Source organism: Leptidea sinapis, chromosome 23 (genome assembly GCF_905404315.1).
Source record: "Leptidea sinapis chromosome 23, ilLepSina1.1, whole genome shotgun sequence".
NCBI classification, from domain to species: domain Eukaryota; kingdom Metazoa; phylum Arthropoda; class Insecta; order Lepidoptera; family Pieridae; genus Leptidea; species Leptidea sinapis.
In genome coordinates, this window is record NC_066287.1 from 2302513 (window position 1) to 2319358 (window position 16846).

Sequence of the window (16846 nt, forward strand, 5' to 3'; positions counted from 1 at the left end):
CCGTAAAAGGCCCCGTAGCTAGTGAAATTAATGGGCATGAGACTTAACAGACCATGTCTCAAGGTGACGAGCGCAATTGTAGTGCCGCTCAGAGCAATAGTCTGAGGGCGGTCGCTCCATTCCCTATCTGTGGTATCATTAAGAAAGTAATTTATATTATAGTTACCTAAGTTACATGTAAGAACACAATATTTCTTTGAACATTTTCTGGGATCATGTTGTAAAGGATATACATCGCCTAACAAAAGAAATACTAACTCTACTTTTTTCAAGTTTATGATTGTTCCTGGTGTTAACATTATTATCACAGTTCCTAGGAAATTCGCTAAAGCGCCTATGACCAGAGATTACACTGGCAACAACATTAATGCTTTTATTTCTTTAAAACATAAATAACTTTTCGCTGTGACAATATTTATTGCAATACTAGGTACATGATTTTTCATAGTCTTCAGTGTCGTGTTTCAATACTGATCATATTTTTTCCCTATGCAGACATAATAATACCGTTAGCTTTAAATTTGACATTTCAAAAGTAGCATTTGAGCTTATTATGTGCAAATCGCAAATCAGCAGTTAATAAGCGGGTGTTATTTGTATTTGTATGGAAAATTTCCATTGAATAAGCATTGCAATAACTGCTCAGTAATAGTAATTACCTACATAACGATGTGTCAAATTACAACAGCCAAGTTGTTTGAAATGTACGGTTTGTAAAATGTATTTAGCGGACACCCGAGAAATAATCAATCATGTAGTTTTAACAATTGGGCATAGTATAATAAATGGGAGCAGAATATAAAGCCTTCTTTCATTAAAATCGGATAAAATAAAGTAATTGTCATTTTAATATTTTGCACTTTACTTAGAAACTTTGGTTGCAATTATAAAGCGTATATATTTTTAGTTAATGTAAATATGAAATTCCATATATGTATATATTATAGGCACAAACTAATAAGATAAAAATAATTTTCAATAAGATTAAATCAGGAAATGGTTTTAGTAATATTTTAGTTTACTTCAAATATATATTTTCGAGTTTATAGTTAACATCTATCTTGAGCAATGCACGCACACTAACACAAGTGTCATACAAATCGCGAGTGTAAGACGTATCTCGTCACGCACATCAAAGTATTAAACCTGGCCTGTTGTATCGGTTGTTTAGCAGCAAGAGATTCTATTATGACATATAAATTATCTAAGGCAGCAAGCAACCAATAATCTACTTTTTGGTGTGCGCAAGTCCTAACCTAAAACGCGCCTTGGTCTATGTCACAAAAACAACGGTGTCGGAAGTAAAAATATCGCTTATGGAGATCCTAGTAAGTAGTACAATGGGACAGACTATTTAAATTAGTCGAAAATTACGTTGAAAGATTCCGTTACATACCAACAAACATTCATAACAAGCTAATAAAGTTGAGGCTGACTGTTATACTTGTATTGTCATCGGTACTTGATAAGTGCTCCAAGTTAGAATTCAATTCGACTTCTAATTCATTAACACCGATCAAATGCATACTGTGGTCTACTTGTAAACGTGACATTGTATGAATTATTGTGGTGCCCTTTCCACAGAAGCCGCAATAGGAGAAATAGAATAAAGTGTTTAAAAATCACGTTGCAAGATTTCATTACATAGATTCACGCCAAGCTAATAAAATCGTATTACAAATATTCGTATTTCGTATTAGGAGCCTCGTCTTAACTCTTTTCGTGTGATTTTAATCACACACTGTTTTTTGTAACAAAAAATCGAGCTTCGGGTTACCTAAAGGAGAGTGGTACTCTACTCTCTGCTGGACCAGATAATGACAACGCCTGAGACAATCGGATTAATCCAGGCATGTCCGGACTTTTAGACTCTAGTCCGGATTTTGTCCGGCTCTCTAACTAGTCCAGATTTTATTTTTAATTATTTGGAATATAGTAATGAAACTACACCTTAACTAATATTATCAAATATGTCCTCAATCTTTACGAGAAACGAAATCTAAACGTGATCAACTAAAAAGTCCGGACTTTTATCAAAATGTCAAGCTTTTGTTGGCCAGGACTTTCAGATTACTGAATGGTAACCATAGGTGAGATACTTGGCCACCCCTTTTGTTCACGCACTTTTTTGTTATGGTTTAAATTGTGCTGTAACTACCGAGACTTAGAACTTATATACATTGAGATATAAATTAGTGACGATCTATGCAATTAGAATTCAGCTATTACAATGATTATGCCCGCCACCGTTTTGAAAGTTTTTCTCGTCTTGTCACTTTTTATCCTAAAAAACGACTTAATTTATTTATTCCAGTTTTGAGTAATTCATTTGTTTGTACTATCAACAAAAAAAATCGTGACCCACGTGGTCATAATAAACAATAAGTCTGAAATTCGCTTGAACATTAATTTCTCAAGTAACTGTTAACTGATAATCCACCAATTGTCGTACAATGTTTTTCGTGCAAATATAAACCTAAGTTCTGTTTATATGATTATAAAAGAATCATCAGCAAAGTGGGTCATGGGTAAATTTTGTCGATGGTACACAGCCCTAGTAGCAACCAATGTTGAAATCGATCGGTTCATACACAATGCAGCCGCATGCTCGCGCCGGGCGAGAGAAGCACGTCGATCCTTTGGCACACAATCGGCAGGGTCAGTGACACGTGACAAAGGGAAGGACACCGTCACACCTCGTATATTATCTCCGCGATTGACGCAAGGGTTTACTGGCAAAGAATACTCGTGTAGGGTTGCCACATTGACGACCCCTATAGCCGAGTGGTTGCTGCCTACTGAGCTAGAGGTCCAGGCTTCGAATCCCGGTCGGTGTATGATTATGACGTACGGTATTTTACTATGCAAAAGAGAGCTGTTCGTGCTATGTATCAGCTTGGTTATAGACAGTCTCTCAAAGAAAAATTTAAAGAAATAAATATTATGACTGTTCATTGTCAGTACATTTATGAAAATTTGATATACGTTCACAAAAATCGTCACCTTTTTGCTCTTAATAGTTATTTTCATTATTATAACACTAGAAATAAGGGATTGCTTGTAACTAATTCTAGTAGGCTTCATAAGATACATAATAGCTTTAAGGGTAAATGTATACAATTTTATAATAAAGTCCCAACCACTTGTCAGGCATTATCTATAAATAAATTTAAATGTTTTATAGAAAAATGGCTCTGTCGTTAATCCTATTACTCCACTGCTGAATATCTAAATGATCGGACAGCCTGGGATTAGATTGTGATTATTTTATAGCGATAGAAATGACTGTACAATATTGTATATTATTATTGAAAAAAGCGAAAAAAAAGAATGCTGGGAGAGTTTCTTGCGCCGCTTCTTCTCTATCAGAGCACCATTTGTTTCCGAAGCGGTAGTAGTATCTAGTAGTTATTAGAAATGACATCAAAAAGAATTCTAAAGGAATCAATTTTGAGAAAATAAATGCCTATTATGCCATTTTATTATGAATGTTTGTTTCCGAGTCATGGATGTTTATAAGTATTTATGTATGTTTAAGTAAGTTTATTGTATTAAATATGTGTGTCAATATTATTATTATATTGTGGGATAAATAAATATTTTTTGGAAATATTTTGTCGAATCTTAGTTGTTGTAATATAAAATATTATTCTATACTCTCTATTTTGGCTTTACAGAAGGGTCACGATAATAGAGGTAGGTAGACCACTATGTATTATGTTATTTGTGAGTTGATGATAAATATTCCCAGTTTTACAGTAATTATTGGTGTTTATATACAAGTTTCTTTTACTTACAATACAAATACGAAAACAAATAATTTACATATTAAGTATTTAACTTAAACATAATTATATTAATGTTAAGTTATTTACGAAAAATATTAACAAATGTTGTGAAAACCCGGGGAAAGAAGACATTCAAGAACAAGTAGGACATGGAGTTTTGAAGGTATAATAAAATCTTAATATATATAAATCCAGTGTCCTGATGTTTGTTTCCAGTGAACTCCAGAACTAATGAATAGATTTTAATGGAGGGCAGTTTAATCCAACTTGAGAGGTAGGATAGTTTTTATTTCGATTTGGGATCCAAATGGGAATTATTTTTATTTCCAATATTTGTTTTGTATGGACATATTTTCTGAGATAATTTATTGACGTACGGTTTGACAGTTCTGCTATGAAACAATTTATAACAACAGGGAGCATATTATTCTACAAAATAATTCTTGACAAATTCATAAAAATACTGTATTTTATTTATTACTAGCTGACCCGACAGACGTTGTTCTGTATATAATAAATAAAATTATGTTTTTATATGAATTTGTCGATAATATATCATAACATGAAAAATTACTTCGTTTGGCGCCGTAGCTAGTGAAATTACTGGGCAAATGAGCGCAGTTGTAGTGCCACTCAGAATTTTTGGGGGTTTCAAGAATCCTGAGCGGCACTGCATTGTAATGGGCAGGGCGTATCAATTACCATCAGCTGAACGTCCTGCTCGTCTTGTCCCTTATTTTCATAAAAAAAAATCATATTTTGTAAAATATGCACCCTGCTGTCGTAATGAAATTGTTTCACAGCAGAACTGTCAAACCGTGTGTCAATAAATTCTCTCATAGAAATTATGTATGGACACATCAAAGGAAAAACAAATTTGTTGTTTCTATTTAATTTAGCAGCATTTTCCTATTTATTCTTCTTCTTCCACAAATAATTCAAGACCAAAATTAGCCAAATCGGTCTAGCCGTTCTCAAGTTTTAGCGAGACTAACGAACAGCAATTCATTTAGGATATATCTATATATAAATATACCTGACAGATCGTTGTGTACATCTATATGTACACAACGATCTGTCAGATCAGCAAGTTATATATAAAATAATGTATTTAGCCCAAATAAAATACAAACAACCATTCATACAATTCAACTGATGTTATATGATAGCCACAACCCATACTTTCTAGTAACATTGTCAATCCCACAATAGTGTTGCTGACCTTATATAGCAGTGTCTCTTTATGTAATTTTTCAGTTAATAATATAAGTACTACTTAATTATGGTGACCTTTTCCACAAGATTCACTATAGAAAGAAAATCAGGTTGGAATGTTTTGATCATGTTGAGCAAAAGGATGTATATGCAATTTTCAAATATAACAAAATTATCCCAGAAATTTACAAAATTTAAAGAAATTATTTAAAAAAGTTTGTGTTTTCACAAAGTGTCCACGGACTGGGAATGGAGGGAACAGCCTCAGGCTATTTAATAATAAACTAAATCTTAAAAAATAAGAGCCGGCTTGGTTTCATGCGCCCATACTTCTCAGGTCTGAGGCACACTATTTCGAAAGGGTGGTAGTTTGTGTTGTTTAATAATTTATTTTAAATCATAATTGGAATAAAACTATTTGAATGAAAGAAGATTCTATATATGTTATAGATTCTATTCTATTCTTTCTAGTGGCTTCTGTGGAAGGGGCATCACAACTCGCCAATGTCATGTTTCAGTAGACCAACAAGCTTAGTGTGTCATTATTTATACACCAGAATTTTATAATTACCAAAAAAACTGGTTTATTTTCTAGTAGTCAAATTACTTACTGAACACATTTATGAAAATAAATCTAGATAAAAATCTAGTCCAGGGGGGATGCTGTTAATATTGATGGGCTAAGGATATAGTTATCCCAAAAGGTTACATCATCATTTTATAAAAAAATCAAATTTTCTCAAACATAAAAATGAGATTTAGGGCTCTGCAAGCATGCCGAATAGGTGGCCCCAAAAGCTTATAAGTCCACCAATCCCATTAAAAACTTATGACATGCTAATATACTTGTATATACATATTATATACATTTGATTTTGAACTGTTGATATAGTATAAGTCGTTGGAGTAGTATATGGCAATAAATTAACAAAAAAAAACTCAAATATGCTGCTAAATGTTGAACCAATTACCCAAAAATAATATTATGGATATTGAAAAAAAATGTAAATAGAAAAACAAGAACATATTCAAGGTAATGACGAGACAATTACATGCAGCTTGCTAGCACCTTTTGCGGAAGTTAGGACTTCAGTCTAGAACTCAATAAGGTCATTATTTGCAACTCTTTTTGCTAGTATTGAATGTTGTTTATTTTCTATAAATAATAAGCACTTTTGCATCCTTATTCGGCCTCAATTGTAAATTATGTGTCACTCATCAACAGTTGGCAAATACAGTGGTATAAATGTCTGCCTATAATATAAAGCAATGGTTTTTTGCTGGTTTGATCCCCACTGGGAACTTTGCATGTTTTTAATGTATTGATATATAATTTATATGGTTTTATTGAATACTAGCTGTATATGTGTGTAAAGAAATAAAGTGTCAATTGTTATGAACATCACAGTCATCGCCGGAATACTCTATCAAAGTAAACCTTTGACCACAATCTGATCTTAGTTCCCATACAATGTTGTGTCTTTGGACATGAACTTCAAATTTGCACAAAGGTGTATAGAAATGCTCAGTATTACCCTGCAGGGCAGAAATAAAGACAATGCTGACGCCACAAAACTGAAGTCATTGTGATGCATGTAATGAGTGAAGCCCTCAAATGACTAAGAGAAGTAATGTTGACAGGCACTAACCAGATGATCCTGTGACATCAAAAAGATAAGTCTCTGTAGTGTCTGCAAGCCATGAAATGGATATGGAAGACAACCAAAGCAGTGATATGTATATATTATATATACATAGTAATATACAGCATGCTGAAGGAATGTTTAATTAATAAATTCCGATGGGACGGCTATACACAAATGGTAATACCACAAAGTGCAGCCAGGAGTGTGTTATACCACACTAAGAACGAAAACATACCTTCAAGCATGCTCAATGCTTGCAGCAGTTATTCACACATTAAAAGTACCTTTGAGTAATTCTAGTGAACCGTAGCATAAAAAGTTATAATATCAAAATTTAATGCACTTAAAAAGTGTAACAAGCTTGAAAGAAGAAGATTTTTTTATCTATTAGAATACAGTAAAAAAATTTATATGTACATCACGCAAATAGTTTTTATTACTGATTCTTCTTATTTTGTGATAATAGGAAAAACTAGCATATCCAGGATTTTGTCACACAAAGAAGCTGCAGATAATTATTGAACTCTTCCATAGCCGTTAAATGGTAACAATCTAGCAAAATAAATCTTCCTTTAGCTTTCTAAGGTACCAACCTTTCTCTATACACATTTAGGATATCTATATAAATGTAATATCTTACCTGAGCAGGACTCTGTGAAAGAGGAGTGGGCTCATCAGGCCCGATTCTGGGTCCTGTGCGTTTCATCATTGTTGATCACAGGCCCATCACCTAATCACCTGAAATTACATTTGAACAACATTAATACCTAAATAGACTACAGAAACAAGTTACAAAAGGCTTGTTATGTTGCAAGACAATTAGGTGTGTCTGTTTTAAAGATGGGGGAGAGAAGCAACATAGGGAAATGCTGCAAATATGATAAAATAGTAGTACATGAAAAATTCCACCCAAATAGTAAATACATGAGCTAAAGGACTATATTTAAATTTATATGCATTTTATGAGCAACAGTCTTGTCTAATATTAATATTATTAGCATGGTTTCTAAAGTTTGATTGATTGTTTCATATCTCATATAGTACAACAAGGGCAGGTAATGCTTAATGTCAATTTAAACCAGAGTGAGATGGTGATGATTAGAAACAAATACAATAGATAATGGCATTTAACATGAAATTCTTAAAGTGGCTTGATGGAAGGTAAACATATATAAAAGGTGCACAGTAAGGTTACTGTAAACCTAATACCAATAAGTAACAATAACCTTCTCGGTATCAGTGATTTAATACCACTACTAATAAAATATACTTTGTTTGGACCTTAAATTTTTGTATGGCATGGAACTCAAGATTGCATTTTTTTATCCATAAAGTACAAAATATTATAATAATAACAATATATACCAAGGGATTGCAGAACTAAATGTGAATTTAATAAAAAATGTACGAAACGAACAGGCAACAGCTGTTTTCTCTAATAACATCTTGCCTGCGCGTTACAAGTTACAACGCGGGCCTCGCAGCGTGAAGTTAATATAATACGTCATAGTATTGAGTCCATCAGGGTTATGTAATCAAAACGCATCGAGTTGTTACTTATAAAGTATTAACTATTCAAATAACTTCTAAAGCTACTTTAAATATACAAAGTCATACACATAATATAACCTCAACACGCTCGAATCGTTGTTAGCAGATTACGTCATCATTAAATTATTGTTATAAATATGACATTATTGCAGTGCGATACACCTTTCAAACGAATTACGCAACAAAACAAAATATAGGCGGCGGGTGAATGCTAGTATGGAGATTGAGACTACATACTTCGAAATTCCAAATGGTTCAAACCGCGCGCAAGCCGCACAGGTTGAAATGAAAACCGGTCTCACGCGGAGCCGATGACACAAACTTACATTTATTTATAGCAGAAAACGTACACAAATCGATAATACTGTACACGCACAATTACAACCAAAAGCCGCGCAAAGCGCAATCCTTTCACGTAGCGTAACTTTCGAGTTTCGGAGTGCAACAAAAAATGACACACGCAATTTTGCAATGACATTTATTTATTAATAATCCCGCCTTTTTTAAGGGTACGTTCACAGATGCGACAAGAACAAAAACGCGTTCATGTACCTAACACAGATTAGATACATGTAAATTGTAATTTCAAGCGCATAAAGAAAAAAATCTAAAATGAATCATAGATAGCATTTTGATGTTTCCAGCGGTGTTTAGTGAAATCGTCTCAATGAACACAGCGGTAAGGTCCGGTTTTCATTGGGTCGTAGGAAACGGGGACGGCGCGACTGTATTCGTCACTACGTAGAAAATGGCGATTAAATACCATTAACAATTAAATCGCGGGAATTAATTTACTCGTGATCGCAGTAATTCCTTCGATACATAATATAATAAATCTCATATACCTGATCACGTATTTATCTTTACTAAATAGATAACGCTGTGCCTTGCATTTAATGATTTAAAGATACTTACCGTTGTATATGATGCGGGGTAATGATGTATTTTTCACTATTATAACTGTGAACTATATTATAACTGAAATATCTATCAGAAGGAAATGATTTGAGATAATAACGCGTCACGATATGCTCCGTGTAAGTACATCCGTGCGCCTCCAAATAGCGCAACGGCGCAACTTTTTCGAGCGCGGCGTCAACACGGTCAGGTGGGCGAGGTTGCGACATCGTCATATCGCTATCCTGTTCTAGGGCAACTTCCTCTCTCTCAAGTGTGTCGTCTCGCTCGCACTCGTATCACATGCGAATCAAAATCACAAGGGAGGCGAGCAGAGCCCCTCCGCGCACGAACGTCGCGCACCAAGCTGCGCGCCCGACTGACTGTGACTGCATGAGGCTCACAACTCGCCAGCACAGCACAATTCAGCGGTAGCTTGTGGATGACCGAATAATCGAGCCAGGAGCTAGAAACGTAGCGGCAACATCGCTTTAAATAATAGCTGTCCGATCGCGCTACAGATACAACGTACAATTATGTACAGTATACTATAACATTTTTTACAATATAATACATATTATTTCTTACAATATGTTTATTTTTGTATCATAATATGGAACCCAATACGAAAAAGCGTTCCTAAATTTTCATAAATTATACTTTGTTTTCATACAAAAGGGGCCCCTAGAGCCTACAAGTCACCTGTTGGTAAGTGATCACCACGACTTACTTTCTTGCAACACCAAAATAATCAAACGAGCAGTGACGGCATTTTAGGTGGGTAGGTACAGCACATACCTGTATCGAAGACAAGGCTCGCCCTTCACTGATTTGCGAACAGACAGACATGATAGACTTTCCAGCTCAAAAGAAATACAACTTACTGAGGCCCAAAGCATACTGACACTTCCTGCAAGAACGGTTTTAAGTAGCAATATTTGAAGGACCAACCAACATAAAAGATTAACCTCAGGCCGTGGCATTGAAAAACCCCAAGTCAAACAGATATATAATAACTAGCTGACCCAGCAAACGTTGTATTGCCAATATTAAAATCGCGATACAGAAGTAACTGTTGATCGTAGATGGGTGAAAATTTGTATGTATTTTTTAAGGCTGACTATTAAATCAAACAAATTTAAAAAAAAATGTCAAAAAAATAAAAAAATTAAATTTCGTGGACCACCCTTAACATTTAGGGGGATGAAAAATATACGTTGGCCGATTCTCAGACCTACTCAATATGCTCACAAAATTTCATGAGAATCGGTCAAGCCGTTTCGGAGGAGTACGGGAACGAACATTGTTACACGAGAATTTTATATATAAGATAATATCTCTTTAAATATCGTTGCATAAATGGATACATTTAAGAGTTCGTACATGTCACTCGGTGTGGACTCCCAGTAAGATCTGCATTTGTTAATACCAATATAATTTTTTCGTTTATTGTAAATACAATAATTTAAAATCTTATTTAGGAAATCCCACTTTTACTTTGCAGAGTACCTAGTTAGACAGTTCAGTTCAGATTTTATGTGACCGGGTTACACCGTCACGTATGAAGATAGAGACAAGACAAGCAAGTTAGAATAGAAAATGCACTTGCAATTCATTTCTAAGCAAAGGGACAAGAATATCGATTTTCGTATTCATATCAAACAGGTATGATTTTAGTTGTTATTGAGCAACGTTCACGTTAACGATCAGTTTTTTTTGCAATAGTAATGTCAGATTATTGAAAGCTAATTACTAAAGTAGAAGGTAGTAATTTATCTCTATCTGTATGTATATTGGGAACGGCCGTTAGAGATTGGTGAAATATTTATAAATTTGTTTATATGATAAAATATTACTAATTGTATTCTAACAGCTGTGACCGAAGAGAAAAGTATGTTTCCAAGAACTTCCTATATATAAGGATCGTAAGTCAATAAACTATTATGAGATGGACATAATGCTTTAAAATAACGCACATTATAAAAACAGATAAAGAGCAGATTAACAGATTCAAAATCGGTAAGTCCCTATCTGCACTGTTAAGGAACGCTACAACCCTGATGGGTTGATCAGGTGATCCTGATGAGGATTTTCGACGTCTCTACGCTACGCAAGGCAATCAAGCAGTTCACATAGTTCCCCATTTATTCGAGCAGCTCTGCGTTGCACGCGGTCAAATTGGTTTGAGCTGGGGTCCACCCCAGTACCAGCATGGTGCACCATAACAGAGGTCAAAGCAATACTCCATAAGTTGCCGAAGTTGCGCCTTATAGAGCGCTAAAATGTGGGCCGGTTTTGAGTATCGTCTTCTCTAATGATGATCCCCTGCTTCTTCCAAGACAGCTTTGCCAGACAAAGACGGAATTGGCGTTCGCGAGATTTCGTATAACGAAGTTTTAACAAGGCTCATTTTACGCTATCACGCGCATTGCACCAGAGTATTCTCGACATAAGATACAAATTTCTACCGGCAATGGTCGGCGATTTTCCGAGAGATTTGCATGGCCGTTTACATCGCAGCACCGGTAAAAGAATATCTTTGAGTCGTCCTATCATTGATAATACGAACAGTGTAGCAGCAACAGCAGTGGGTGAACAGCCATGGGGAACTTCCTCGTTCACTGTCAACTATTCACGAATTGTATTCTGTACCCAGTGAGGATGCTGAAGATCCATTTCTAATGAGCAACCTGTATATATGCCATGAACTGGCTCATGTTCACTTCTACATATTATTTTAAGAAAAAGGTAGCTTAAAGTAATAAACCTGTGGCTGGCCGTGTCTGATCTGATGTTTAAAATCATATTATAATATGTGTCTGCAAAAGTAGAGTTTGATAACTATCATTTATAGTGATGCTTGATTAGGTTGATAATAATGCAAATAGCAAGGGAAGTAGGTCAGAACCGTTGCTAATGAAGGTCTATAGTCTCAGACAGCAGACAACGGGCGCAAAATTTATGTTTGTACATAGTGTTGATTCTATTTGTTCTTGAATTTTACTTTAATGTTTCCAGAAGAAAGTTAAGAAAGCCTAAAAAGTTAAATCACAAAGAATAAATACACGCCTCAATGATATGTTATTATTTTGCAGTATTTATTTACTATTTTCATAATTAAAGTCGTTGAGGGAGCAATACATAGTCAATTTTACTGCGTAAGACAGGTACCTTGCCTTTCAAGGTTATATAAATGCAATTTCGACCATTAAATTTCCATAATAATAATTATTGATGGGAAAAATAATAAACTGATATTTTATCACTTTATTAAGAAATTATAAACAATTATGTTATTAATAAGCAATTTTACTAAAGCTGAAATTTATTTTAAGCTATTCTACTCTATTCTATCTACAATCTAGAGAGCTCCAAATCATATTCTATTGCAATAATCTTAACTTGCCACAATAACACGTGTGACTTATAATTAGATAAGACCAATTACATTTCTTAGTCTTTGACCTAAAAAAGCCAAAAGATGAAAGAAAATTATAAGATGTAATTTTAAGGGTCAATAATTAAGTATTATTATGTCATATAATTAGGTATAATATACATGTTATTTTTTACTAGTATGCCATTTGTCCACATGTTTATAAGATGCGTACAAATACAGCATTATCAGCAACTTTATAAAGTACATATTGTGGAAGATTTGCTGTTGTAATTCTTATGGGACTCGCTTATAGAAAGTACTACCGTTCACCTTAATTAACATGACCCGAGAATGTATAAATAGGTTAGTCTATAATGAACTCTGATTTAATTTATCAGACGTAAATATTCGCTGTGAGAAAACGAATTGGCCAGCCTTGAAAGTTCTTATCGCACGAAACAAGTGACTGGGTTTAACAACGATGCGACGTTGCCAGCGTTACTCACTAACTGCGTCTTAAATTTACGATAACATCCGCCATTTTGTTTTACTTATCGTATGCAACCTCATGATCACTTACAAAACTTACATTTACTCTCGATCTATTTTCTACATTCCTTTCAAATCCGAACGAATTAACTAAATGTTCGCATTTTATAGATGATTTTTTTAAACAAGCTTAATATAGAATATACGGTCCAGGTTATAAAGTCGAATTACGTAACACCTGAAAATCATAATTGCATTCGTACTTTTTACAATTTACAATGAAACGTTATTAGATATGGATATGCATACGACATGTACATATATGTACAGGCTATATATGATTTACTGTGTCAGTCATATCCATAACTAAGTAGGCGCAATATGCTTGAAGATACGTACTTTAGGGTGGGCCGTCTTGCGAGGCACACACCTCGCGCTCCCAGAGCACCATTCGGGCCGATCAACAACCAGATAATTCACAAATACGGACATTTTAACTAAAATACCACGGTATCGATCACGCACAGGCGCCATTTTGAACCTACACTGAATGCGAACGCAGTGGCGTTGTTGCCACGTCGCTGCTGTTGCGTTTCGAATCCGCGCTTCTATTTCCAGCACCCGCCCCCCCCCGCTCCGCGCCCACAATGCTCAACCGCGTAGCCGTGACGTTCAACAAGGCACAAACAGAACCAGTTGACTCGACATTCGACTATCGACAAACATTCACGACTATCACCTACACTGAGCACGGCGAGCAATGTTTTATAAGAATCTAGTTGGTCGCGGACTGCGGTTAGGGCAAAGAGAGCGATGTAACAAAGCAAGTATGATAAGATGGTTTGTATTAGAGAATTGTTGATTTGTATGTATAATACGCCGGCTTTCACCGGAGCGGGGCGAGGCACAGTCGCAGAACATGTGCTATTGGCCACCGCAAAGATCGATAGACAAACACGGACGAGGACGCCGACCTACAATAGCATAGAACGACTTGCGCCTCTCGCCATAGAGGCTGGTTTGCATCGACGCGTTCTATAAACAAACGCTATATTATCACACTGACGTATGCTCAGTAAATACAGTGTACACACCAACACAAGCATGTAACATCGACGCGGGGAACAGAGCACGGCCGAGCTATGAATGTATATCATCATATATTATGATTTCTAGAGTCGAAATTCGTATACCTCGGCGCACCCAGCTTTATTCTATGAAGGACAAAGGGCTTATTTCACACAGAAAACAAAGGGAAATGCCGGTCGGTATAGACACTTGTTTACGACGATTGAACTTTTTATGTAATTTAATTGGACGTCGCGTTGCCAAGTTGTCGAATGTTGAGGAAAGCGCGCGGTCAATCATTACGAAATTACGTTTTTTAATGTAATCACAACGAAAAATGTTTTTATACTTAATATAAAATACTTATAATAATCTGTTACCTATACTATTTAGGGAATATGCCATGGGAAGGGCACAGTTAGGATTATTGTGAATACCGTGTGGTTATTAATATTTTTAAACTTCAATAATTAGGTCTACATTTCAACATAACAGCAATTCTAATATTATTAAAAAGCAAAGAATGGTAAAAGACGCAGGCTGTCAATTGACCACTTACCAGTATTTTTAATCGAAATGGATTAATATTTTCACAAATTTCACTCGAGACACACTTAACCGTGTGGTTAACAAATTGATTAAGGTATTTTTAAGTTCTGAGAAGATTTAATGTGCACAAAAAATATATGCATTCCGTCAAACAAACGTCCCGCACTCACACGAATCGAATGCGAACTGATGCGAACTGTCTTGTCGGGAACTGGTAAGTTTGGGTCGGCTTGATTGTGGAGGGCAGCGCAGCGGGCGGAAAACCGTGGAATGAGTGAAGGAGGGCGAGAATAAAAAAAAACTATTATAACCCCCATAACTCTAATGAAAGTTTTAATTTATGATATTTCCTAGAAAGAAATTATACGTAACAATTTACTTTAAAAATTTATTTATAAAAGTGTTGAACTGATATCCGTTCACATTCCTTTCAATTTGCAATAAAATATTGATGAATTGCCAGTTCAAAAAAATTTATGTTGTTTTTAATTTTTTTCCAAGTCTCCGTTATTTACCTATATAAACAATCTATCTAATCTAAAATAAAAAATACATTTATTACAGTAATATGTTTGCATCATTCGTTAAAATATTCCCAATCAGTGTTGCAAGCTCCCTAAGGAGTCATAACTTATAAAATATTTCTGAAAATCAAGGTGAAATAGATATAAATTTGTAAAAAAATAAGATTTACTGAAGTAAGCAGAGATTAAAAATATTTTGTTTGTAATGCCAGATGCTCCAGATATTGACTTCAAAGGCTTCACAGCATGATGATTTTGACTGTTCTTTCTAAGTGTATTTTGTCACATGAATTAAGATTACGTGTTACGGCAAAATTCCCACCGTTTATATATCATATTTCTTGGTAATTTCAACATCCACTTTGCCAAATGGCTCGGTTCACGTAGCACTGATCATTCGGGAAGGATCTTTTTGCTACTTAGTTTATTATGGTTTGACATAAATGGTTACTGCACCAACATGTATCCCAGACAACTACTGCTTTACATGGACCCTTGGGATCGTTAAACCACTGTCTGATCAGCGCCATGCCAGTAACGCGATTTTAAGGTTCTGCAAATTGAGATGAGATATAGTTCTTTTTTTAATCCAATCGTGGATGCAGATTTTCTTATCGATGCTGCTGACTCTGCTGATCATGTAGAGCGGTCGTGCGGGGTATGGAAATTTTAATTCTGTTATCATCAGTGGCTATCGGTGACACGACTCAACCTTGGTTCGATCGCTCCAAAAAAGACCCAAACTTTTCCAAATTTCTTACTGATCAGACGTACGCCCCAACATATCGTAGACGGCATTAGGTGTACGCTCGAATCCACCCTACCGTCAATACCCCCTTTTATGCAAATAAATGCGGATAAATAGACCATCCCTCAACAGCTCTTGAATAGCTGGACGTGCACCAACTGATTAGTGATTGCATATTGGACTGATAGATGGCCGGATTCTGAACACTCCCGGTGATATATGTGGTAGGAAATGCAAAGAGTCTACGGTAACCAAGTTGGTGGTTCGGATGTGAGGCTAACATATTTGTTCAACAGTGAAAGTGTATTATTTTCCATATCTGGAAAATAATACACTCGTTCACATAGAAAGCAGTTGTGCTAAAGTGAAGTTGCGAAAAGATCTACCTCTTCTGATTCGTAGTATGTACGTGAACTATTTGACATTGCAATCGCCGGTGGAGATCTGTACTTATAATAAGGTTAATTTGACTTTCGCGTTTACTCAGGCGTCGAGAATTGACATTCACTCTGACATAACCGCACAGCATGTATCAGCTAATTCTTTTTCTTTCTTTCTTTCAGAAAATACTAAAACCGGGTGTGCCAAAGTTCACCTAAAGTTTCAACCACCACTTCCACCTGGTTAGGTACCTAATAAGTAAGTTCGAGTATATTGCAGTGGTTGTAAATTGTCCATGTATTATGAACCCAATGCTACTTCGATCTATAAACAATTTAAAATAGATCTTATAGAAATTCGCATATAGTAGCTATTTCTTAATAAGGGGTTCTAAGTGAGACTTCTGTCTTTTCTGTGATACAGTGATCACAATAATAATAAAGCTGATATAAAAGATGAAGTGATACAAAACAAACTATTTACTATATTTTTGCAAATGGCAACACTTCCTCAACATTGCTTATCTTTTGGCCTATGGACTTGCATCCCGTGCGACTAAATAAATTAAAAAAAGAAAAAATTGTTTATCTTTTTTTAACCAATTGGAAAAG

General features: G+C 35.2%; 1 protein-coding gene across 8 annotated transcripts in view; it reads right to left on the bottom strand.

Moving 5' to 3' along the window:
* Positions 1–14770, bottom strand: part of LOC126971332 (paired amphipathic helix protein Sin3a) — a 63882-nt gene extending 49112 nt beyond the window's left edge. For 4 of the 8 annotated variants that reach the window (XM_050817578.1, XM_050817580.1, XM_050817579.1 and 1 more), the window contains exons 1-2: positions 13365–13565; positions 7290–7387 (exon numbers count right to left, since the gene is read on the bottom strand). In XM_050817578.1, coding sequence (XP_050673535.1) covers positions 7290–7358 — 69 coding nt within the window. In that variant the 5' untranslated portion in view covers positions 7359–7387; positions 13365–13565. Of the gene's footprint in view, positions 1–7289; positions 7388–9115; positions 9505–13364; positions 13566–14592 lie in introns of those variants that run through there. The other 4 variants (XM_050817576.1, XM_050817577.1, XM_050817581.1 and 1 more) reach the window with 4 other exon arrangements.
* Between the last annotated feature and the right edge of the window lie 2076 nt (positions 14771–16846).